Source organism: Atta colombica, unplaced genomic scaffold, assembly GCF_001594045.1.
Source record: "Atta colombica isolate Treedump-2 unplaced genomic scaffold, Acol1.0 scaffold111, whole genome shotgun sequence".
Lineage (NCBI taxonomy): Eukaryota > Metazoa > Arthropoda > Insecta > Hymenoptera > Formicidae > Atta > Atta colombica.
Window position 1 is genome coordinate 11,366 of NW_017259197.1, and position 10,499 is coordinate 21,864.

General features: G+C 41.1%; 1 protein-coding gene across 2 annotated transcripts in view; it reads left to right on the plus strand.

Moving 5' to 3' along the window:
• LOC108693968 overlaps positions 1-10,359 on the plus strand; it is a 12,695-nt gene extending 2,336 nt beyond the window's left edge. The window contains exons 1-6 of one of the 2 annotated variants that reach the window (XM_018203207.1): positions 1,298-1,480; positions 4,262-4,495; positions 4,966-5,210; positions 5,299-5,470; positions 5,579-5,820; positions 5,993-10,359. In XM_018203207.1, coding sequence (XP_018058696.1) covers positions 1,472-1,480; positions 4,262-4,495; positions 4,966-5,210; positions 5,299-5,470; positions 5,579-5,820; positions 5,993-9,617 — 4,527 coding nt within the window. In that variant the 5' untranslated portion in view covers positions 1,298-1,471 and the 3' untranslated portion in view covers positions 9,618-10,359. Of the gene's footprint in view, positions 1-1,297; positions 1,481-4,261; positions 4,496-4,965; positions 5,211-5,298; positions 5,471-5,578; positions 5,821-5,992 lie in introns of those variants that run through there. The other variant, XM_018203206.1, reaches the window with a different exon arrangement.
• The last annotated feature ends 140 nt before the right edge of the window (positions 10,360-10,499 follow it).

A 10,499-nucleotide genomic window follows, 5' to 3' on the forward strand; every position in this document is an offset into this window, starting at 1 on the left:
GGTAATTTTTTTGAGACGAAAATTCTAATACGAAAATGTCGAGGCTACAATAATTTTTTGAATTATAACTTTAAATGCTTATAAGTAAAAAACTATTTTACTTTTAGAGTCTCTATTATTATTTCTGGATTCTTTTGAACATTCTAAAACGAAAATATTGAGGTTATAATAATTTTCGAATTACACACTTATTTTTAATCAATTATAATTCAAAAACTGTTGTAGTTTTGACACTTTTGTATTAGGATTTTCTCAACATTATCTCAAGAAAATGTTCTTAAGAGAAAATTCGGTAGTTGTGAGACATTCTGTATGTATATTCTATTTTATATATATAGCATGGAATTATTAGTACTTTATATACATATCTCTTACTACAGAAGAATATTCATAGTATTATAAAGAGAATTGTCAAGAGACAACTTTTATTTTCGTTTTGACAACTAATCGCGTTTATTTTTACTTCTATTTTGTAACTAGGTCATGATGTAATAGTAACCTCCGATAATAAAAAATATATTCGTCCTTTATGCCAAAAAGTTGTGCTATAACTTATCCTCAATTTGCTAATGTTCGATTAATTCTTCGCAATCTTGACTATGCTCCAGTTCATATATTTTTAATGTACTATAGGCTGCATTTAGCAGAAAAAAAACAACTTTGCAATCCTTGTAAAATTTTTTAATACAATTGATTTATACATTTAGATCTGACAAGAAATTAAGGATAAGACTAATCATGTTAAAGAATTTTACGATAGTTAGTTATAGTTAGATACAAAGCTGCTTTTTCACCTTGAACGCAGTCATTTACTCACATGATCACATTCATATGAATTTTCTAATTTCACACAGACTATATCGGAATCGTTTTCCATAAACGTCGACCTCCTCGCGCTCATGTGATCCGCACGAGTCGCGCAAACCAGTGCCGTGAAGTTGTCTCCAACCGCGTTTACCGCACCTTCCTTCGTGTGATTCTCGCTCTTCCTCCTTTTTTTTTCTTTCTTATTCTTCGAAGGCGATACTCGTCTTACTCGAAGCGCGCGTCCGAAGAAAAAGAGACGGATGAACCAGGCTCGCGCGGCGCGGGGTTGACCCTCGCGAACGTGACCGAGCATTGCGCGCGAGGAAGCGGGTTTCCATGCGTTCGTGTCCGCGCCGGCTGTGTCTTTTCACGCAAGGCGATAACACACATCGTTGCCACGCCGTGCACGCGGAGGCTACGCCCTAAATTCAAGCCGCTCTCGGCAACGTTCGCGCCGCTTTAGCGACGACGCGACGTTAGCCGCATACGTACGTTTATTAACTTGACGGACGCGGTTCCCGACCGAACGATTTTTCTGTTGACAAACAATTCCCGCGGCGAACTTCGCCGTCCCGCGCCATCTTCAGAGCGATACGCGAAGCTCACGACTTTAAAAAGAAGAAGAGGGGAGACGAAATAGGAAGAAAAAAAGAGACGGAAGCAAATGCGAGAGGTAAAAAATTTGCGCATCGTACCGGACGTTTGCATGCGTATGAAGAGTAGATAATATGTTTCTCCATGCGGGCCGATGATTTTGTAACATAGTATCTGTAGAGTCGAGAATTTTCCTTATGGAGCTAATTCTATAGCTTTTTTCCTAGAAAACGTGAAAAGTGAAAATATTGATGTGTTGTGTATATACATAAGAATGTTTTTTATTTCTGCATTAGAATTTTCTTTCTCGCTTTCATCAAATATTAAATATATATCTATCTCATTTTGCTTGGTTTTTTATCTAGTTAGTTTAGATTATATTTAACTTGGTGATGATATAAAAATTATGATTTTCTAGCTATTATAGCTATTATAGATATTAATCACTAAATTAATAGTTTTGTAGTCCCGTAATTTTTAAAATTATTTAAAATTATTCAAAATTATTATTTTAAAATTATTCAAAATCATCAGTTTAGTGATTAATCGTAGCTAAAAAATCATAATTTTTATATCAAGTTAAGTAAATATATAGTCTAAACTACAAGTTAATTAGATAATGAAAAACTAGGCTGAAATGAGATAGGTATATATTTGATATTTGATAAAAGCGAGAAAGAAAATTTTAATGCAGAAATAAAAAACATACATCCTTATGTATACACATAAATAAAAAAACAAATAAATAAAAAAAACATTAATAGATAGAAAAACACAATTTTTATATTATCATCAGGTTAAGTCTAGCAGAGTTAAACAGCAAATGAAAAATCTTTAAATTTCACAAGTACTTAATAGTACTTCAGCCACAAAAAAAAACAGACATATTCACACATAAAAATGTTTCGTTTCACGTTTCCTCTCTAGAGAAAAAGTTGCATAATTATTCCGAGGGATTAGAAAAAAGAATTTGAGAAATTGAAATTAATTATTGAAGAAAAATGACATAGCATACTCTAGAGATGTAAATAAATTTCGTGTGTACTTAAACACACCGTAACATTTTCTTCAGTAATATATCTCGCATGATATCTATCTATCGAAAATATGCAAATAATAAAACGGTATTTTATAAGCTCGATCCAGACCGTTTTTACTGCCTTAACTTCCAACGGGAATTTAACAAGATGACGAACGAGCTAATTCCTCGCGACGTAGAGCAGAAGGGCACAAGTACAAAGTCGCCTCGCAACGGCTTATTAATAGAACAGTTATCAAATCGTGTGATCGACGTTACAAATCGTTGCAGAAATTCATTGTTGTTCATTGTCGTTGTCTGTTGACAAACAAATCGCGGAGAAACCGGCGCGCCTCGCGCCATCTGAAGGATCGCGGGGGGAATCGTTTTCTGTGTTATCTATCGTACGCGCGCGTGTGTGTGTATGTGCGCGAAAATTTCGAAAAGTCAAGTCTTGGCGAGGGAAGGAGTCGGAGACACGAGTGACAAGGGGAGAATGGCGGCGTCGCGCGGCGCGACGCGACGCGCCCGACGAGAGACGGAGCGACGACGCGAACGGACGGGAGTCGCGCGCGTGTCCTCGCCGTCAACGTCGGGCGCGAGAGGAGTGGACTCGCGCGCCGTCTCCAGGCCCCCATGCCAAGCTGCTAACGGCGAATAGCCATTTTGTGCGTGACAGTTGTCCGCCACGAGCCAACAAGCATCGGTCGTGCGAGTTAAAAGTGGCATCGCGTCGCGTCTCGTAGTTGTTTCCATCCGGCCGCCCTCCCGTTCATCCGCCCATTTTGTCGGAGTATTCCTTTGTCACGCTTCGTCAACACGACGTGTCCCACTACTCCGAATGCTCTCTATGTGCTTGGCATAGATCGTGTGTTCTCAGCCGTTAAGTCGTCGTCGAATCGAATCGAAGCGGAGCGTAGCGTAGTGGTTGGTCGCGCGTCGCTGGCGTTTGACAGGCGGCGAGCGCTCGTGACTTTCGAGGACGCGAACGCGTCCTCGCTCGAGTCCGCCGCATCGAATGCGCCGTCGCCACCGTCGGGAACGTCGACACTCACGCCGGGGACCGCTCCACGTGTCTCCTCGCGTCTATCTCCCGGTGCCTTGGACGAGAGACAGCTGGCGGCGGCCGACGCGCCGTGTAATATTATTAGAACAACGCTATGCGACTGGCAGCGAGCGGCGAGTGGCGGCATCAGCTACATGAAGACCAGTCGTGGCGGCACGCGCCGCGCGCCTTCCCAACAGAATCGCGTTCCTCTCTGTATTTTCTATAACGATCGGCCCCCGTCGTCGCCGCCACTGCCATCGTCACCATCACCATCTCCGACACCGTCACTACCGCCGTGCTGCTCGCTCGAGGAAAGCGAAATCACTTGACGTCAGCGTAACACGATGTGATCGTGTGTCCCCCAGACATCGCGCATCACACTTGCACACGTATGTATGTGTGCATTGTGCTCGCGCAACAATGTTTTACTCGTTGCGCAAACGATAAACTTCCTCGAAAGTCGTCGGACTGTCTCTGTCACTGTCACTCGCACGCACGCTCGCTTGCGAAAAGCCTGGAGCGACAGCTCGATCGCGTGGACTCGATCCGACAGATCGCCAAGGTTTCCTTTGTCCGTATTGGAGAAGCTCAAGAAGCCTAGGTAGAAGTCCTCTCCCTCCCCCTTCCCCCCCCGAGTTTTGCTTGGAAACAATCTGTTGTGTGTGTTAGTTGATCATTTGAATCTGTATCTTACGGCTTGTTCGTGCCTACTTGTCCGTTTTTGTTATAGCTCTACATTTCTTTCTCATATCTTGCCTGGTTTCTTCTTTCAACTTGACATCATTTATTTTTAGGCGGTCGAATTGTTTCTAGTACGCGGTGTGAATCTTGTAGCCAGCGATAGAGTAGACAAGGCAGGTCATACAAACTTTGAGAGACCTAGATGGGCTTGTATCAGTGGTGGCAGCGGAGGACTCCGCTCACTAAGAAGCATCGAAATCCCAACTCCCACACCCCCAACACCGTTACTAAGTTCTGAATGCCCCTCGTCCAACTCTACTCTGCGGGGTCAAACTACCCAAAGATCTGTAAGTATCAAACATTACAAGGAGATAAGTTATGTTAAACATTCAATCGTATAAAAATTGCTATTAATATTGTAATAAAAAAAAATATTATCTGTCATTTTATTACCATACATTTTCTTCATCAATATATTAGTACATACTGGATGAAATCTCTTTGATCTTTTATTTGATGGAAGTAAAAAAAGAAAAGTAAATATAGAAACACTCTCTTTCTAATATTGTCCTATTGGTCGAATTTTAATAGAGAAAGAGAGAAAGAGGGAAAGAGAGAATGATAGTGTATTCTTCTTCCATCTCTTTCTAGGTCTATCAAGATGATTTTGATGCTATATTATAGCCCAATACTATATTATGTTGATGGTTTTCTTGATCTTTTAAATGTTAGTGTTTCTTGTATAGAAATAAATTTGCAAATCAGTACTCCAATGACACAATAATTTCAAAATTGTTTTATATTTCTAACTTGATAGAAATCGCGGGTGGATGCAATGTTGGAACGTGCTCTGACGCAGCCACAACAGTGTTCCGTGGATCCACTAAACAACGCCCACAGTTGGGGAATTCCTATTTGGACAACGGATAAGCTTCAGGCTTGGCTTGACAGGATCTATGAATCTATCAAGAATACTTCTTACGTGAAGCAAATTAATCAGCATAGCTCGACGAGAGTCAAACATTTGAAAAGACCATACGTCAAATTCGACTCTGTTTACAAGTAATCATCATTACTATACGGCATTTTAATTCTACATATATTCTGTCTTTGTATTTATAAAATTCACATATTACATTTCTATTTATAGAGCTACCAGGCCTGTGTTCCTGGAATTATCGTCGTGGCCCACGTTAAACTTCGACGGTGATCCTGGTTCGTGTCCTTTCGACACAAAAAAGCAGGAAAAACGAGAAAGTAAATTGATAAATAAAGAGGTCAAGGAGAATAAGAGGAATACTGAATCTATAAATAAGGCAGAGGTACATTATAGCTATTACATGAAACATAGCATATCGATAAACAATAAAGTCATTTAATCGAATTTCTATATTAAGAAAATAACGATTAAATTTTGTTCGCATGGACAGGGTAAAGAAATGACTCGGAGACCTCGTGCCACCGCTGCACGTGCCCGCAGAACGGAACAGCTGGTAGCTGGTTATTGCGAACTTTGTCGTATTCATTATGAGGATTTGTCGAAGCATGTACAAAGCGAGCAGCATTTGAATTTTGTGGGAAACGATGACAATTTTTTATCGTTGGATACATTAATCAACGCGGGTGCCAATGTGGAAGCGTTCTTAAAATTAAACAGAACAAAGGATATCGAGTAAGTATTATACATAAATAAAATCTTACATAATTTACTTCTTTAATTTAATCTTTTATTAGAGTTTAATATTTGTTGAATATAAAGAGAATCATTCATATTTGCGATATAATATATATCATGTATAAACATTGTTTGCATTTTGGATAACAATCTATTTCTGTCTGTTTAGGAAAGACTGTGACTTATTTCCCAATAGAAATGGCAATCTTCATAATGTATTGCCCGAGGAGAAAATTAACAAAAACACCAAGACTTTAAATAACTTTACTGTCGACGAAATAAAAATGGTGAATGGTGCGCGTAGAAATCTTAATTTAAAATTAAACTCATCGCATAATCTGCGTGCTCGTATCTCGAAACACGAGAGCGGGCATCTTCTCAGATCTAAGGGCAGTCCATGGCACGAGGTCGACAAGAGCGAGAAATTGTATGACAAATTGGAAGGTTTTACCATCAAAAAGCGCTCAAAAGGTACTATCTGGATCGAGGAAGATGACCCGGATGAAAAGTATGCGGAGAATATCCTTAAGGAACCTAAGCAGGAAGACTACAAAATCAGACCGTTCTCGAATAATACCGAATTTTATAACAGTAAGGAAGATAATATCAATAATAAACATAGTAATCTGGATCCACCAAAATTACAATCGGTCGTACATAGAAATGCGCAAAATGGTATTGTAAATTCGCGTCACATATCGGAGGATCCAGATTATCTTAATAATAAAAACGAATATAATGGTGATGAAAACGTAAGTGTCGTGGAATGTACGATAAAAGAGGTCGATGTAGTTGATAATTACATTGTTGGAAGCAAAGACGATCCGTTTCAGAGAGACAATTGTGCGTTGCAAGCGGAAAAGATGACAACTGATGCGAGAAAGTTTTCGTTGAATGATGCAAATGAGATTGTTTGCAATGGGCATAACGACAAGAGTGAACAGAGGGACCTGAAAATGTCGCAAGGAGAGAATACTCGTCACATGAAGTCCAAGCATCCGCGTGTGAATCGGAGGGGTGGCAGAAATATCAGAGGTCGATGTCGAGCTCGACTATCGGTGGAAGAACGTTTGATAGAGGATAATCGTGCCTATTATAAAGTGGAAGTATTGGGTAACAAGCTACGATCGAGCGCGGTATCAGGCGGTAATTCGCAACATGCGACATTGAAAGACGGGGAGAGCGAAGAGAAGAAGGAAGCGCCATCCAATGAAAAGCCGGTGGTAGTGCGATTTAAGCGTGTGAGGAAATCAGAATTATCTTTGTTGAGTGATGAGGCGGAATCCTTCATGTTTGGCGAGCCAAAGCGAGACGATTCCAGCGAGCGAACCAGTGACAGCGAGCAGAGTAGCGTACTACCAAGAGATACGGAAAGCGAGCCTAACGACACTGTCAATTCATCTATATCGTTGAATTCATCGTTAAATTCCAGTTCCATTAAGCAAGAGATTATCGAAGAAGACTCGCAGGATTCCATGCATCTAGGCAGAGCAAGGAAAAGAAGACGCACACAGGCCGAAGCATTCATCAAGGACAATACCGATTACTACAAATTCGAAACGCCTGGCAGCAGGTTAAGGTACCAGGCTCCATTGACTGGTGTTAAAGACATTGCCGTGGATAGTGGTAAGGAACACGGGAAGAGATCGACGCATGAACCGGAAGATTGTAAATTGCAGGCCGACGGCGTTGTCCAGAAAATTTATCCGTCCAAACCATCGGCAGAGATCGAGAAGATGCAGTTCTCTTTTGAGTCGATACCTATGTCTGAGCCGTGGTATCAAACTTATCAGCGTCAGGACACAGGCGCCGAATTTTGGCATTGCTTCAGCGAATGCGAGGAGATGAAGCCATTTCTTCTGCCATATGAGATTGAAAATTTTCACGAAACGCTAACGAAAGCACAGAGCAGAATCGAGAACGGTAGGAGAAGAGGCCGTGGTCGCGGTATAGGATGTGTGGGACGCTCGCCAAGAAAGAGTCCACGTTGTCATGCATCCACGTTGGCGATTATGTCTACCATAATCCGTAAAAAGGAACAACAATCGACTCTGTCTACGATAGAAGAATCATCGCCTGTCAGATCGCGTATAAATACACCCAAGCTTGAACAAAAACCAGATCTCAAATTGGATGTGGACGAGGAGATAAAAGAGATTGCGAAGACGATCGACGAGATGTTGTGTGCGAAAGGTATGACCGAGTTGGACGACTCGTTTGAACCCGATGTCGATTTAGCGCAAGCTGATAGTTTTTGTCAAACGAACTTACCAAAGGGTGCACCGCCGAATCTACTGGAATTGCTCGACAATTGTCAAGACATTACCAACTGTCTGGAAAATAATTCATCGTGTGCTAGTTCAGAATGTGGTGAGGTAAACGTGGACATTCCGTTGAAACGACGGAAACGAAGAAAAAATCGGACCGGTTGGCCGGTCGGTAACAAGATGAAAAAGAAAATACAACTAAACAGCAAAATATTGACGGATTGCGACCAGGAATCATTGACGGAGAAGAAGTTCTATCCTGATTTTTCTAGACGTCACACGTTGAGCACAGAAAAGATAGATTCTCACGCGGTAACAACGTCGACGAACAACACATTACCGATGGTTGCAGAACGATTAGGTATCAGTCAAAAAAATGATGACAACGCTTCGCTGGAAACCTGCACTACATCTAAAAAATCGTATCACGAGACATTCGCGAAAAAGGACAAAAACATAGAGGCTGTCAGTAATGACAATACGGGCCTATCAGCGAGTACGGACAACTATAAAGAGTCCGTCTCGGAAAACGACTGTGATGATGGAACGAATAAAACTCATCTGTCGAACAAAGATTATCCATGTAGAAAAGATTTATCGGAAATTAAGGAGGTCTTGGAGAATGATTCAGGCAACGATGAGAATCACGAGAACCAGAAGAATTTGTTAAGCAGAAAGGATGTCAATATGATCACCGAGAACTTGATCGCGAAATCGTCGCCTATTAAAAAGCAACGACAACGCGAACATGTCACCGTTACTAGTGTCGATAGCTGTGAATTACGGGACACGGAGATCGAGAATCAGGACAATCTGCAGTTACAGTGTAGAAAAGAGGAGACCGGTATAGTTCCTAAGAAACACCACAATTCTAATTCTGAGTTATCGCTGCCGAAGCGGCAGCTACGCGGCGGCAATTGTGAGGAGAACTCGTCCGACACGGGGGAATTGTTGAAACGTCGTCACGGTATCGTATTCGCCACGACGAGGCGCGGTCGGATAGGCTCACGAAAGCGGATTTACTCTAAAAAACGTCAATCGAGAACGACCGTTACCCGCAACAATGCCAATTTGTCGTCCAATCGCGTCGGGATGATATACGAGGACGAGAATTGTAAAAAGGATGCCTACTTGAGTATTACGTCGTGTAACAAGAAACAGCCACCAAGCTCTGGGGTGCGCGGCAGCGTAAAGCGTAAAAGTGAAGCCATTTCATCGTCAGATAACATCCAGGAATCGTCCAACCCATCGATAGATCAATGCGCCTTGTCGGAGCGCATCAGTCCGTCGATAATATCGTCCAGTGAGCTTGAGCAGCGTCGTTCTAGCATCGAGTTTCAACCAGTCGTACGAATGATGAAGATCGACGATCAAATAGACATAGATCACGGTATACTGTCGACGGTGACGGTGGCGAGTAATAGACGGTTGAGAAGTTCTGTTGGCTCGCGATCGAATCCCAAGCCACCGAAGAAGCGTGTCAAGTCCGGCCGCGGGCACTTTGGGCGGTGGTTGAAGAACAGCTGAAAACCTGGAAAACGAAGAAGGCGAAGAAGAAAGAGGCTGTATTTCGGCTTAGATTTCAACGGTGGTCATTTATCGATCTCACGATCCGATATCTCGTTCTACCGATGTGTACATTGTGTATAAAAATATTATTTGTGTACGTAGAATAGTATTTAACATGCATCATAGTATTATATATATATATATATATATATGTATACATACACACACACGCGCACACACACATATATATATATTCTCTCTTTAGTGATACCATTCTACTTAGTGACGTTCTTTCAGGTGGTTAGTTTTAACACTCCCCACCCGCGGTATATCCTACTGTGTACATACTTTAGATGCGGTCATTGTGTTTCTCAGAGACAGAACAGTTACATCTTTTTTACTAGTACTATGTCGTTCCTTATTTTCTATTTCTTTTTTCTTTCTCGTCGTTTCATACAAACGAAAATTGTGAACCACTTTGATGACAGTCGTTTCATTCAGATCATGATTAAGAATTATTTTTATTTAGAGTATGTTATATTTTAGAGTGCGCAAGACTGCATACGGCTTTGTAACATTGTAATCACAAATGTACACACACACACACACACACAACACGTATACATACACATAGACACGCACACATATGTTCCGTTATATTGTGTATATTATTAAAGATAATATTCTATATTTTCAATTCTCCAGTATATCCAAATACATTATTTCAAGCAGAATTGCTGTAAGCCGCTCATGAGTTCAGAAAGAGAAATTATTATTAAAGATATACAAATTTTCCATTAAAAATCATTTCATTGCACCTTTTTTAATTCCATGTCTCTTTTAGAGAGAGAGAGAGAGAGAGAGAGAGAGAGAGAGAGAGAGAGAGAGAGAGAGAGAGAG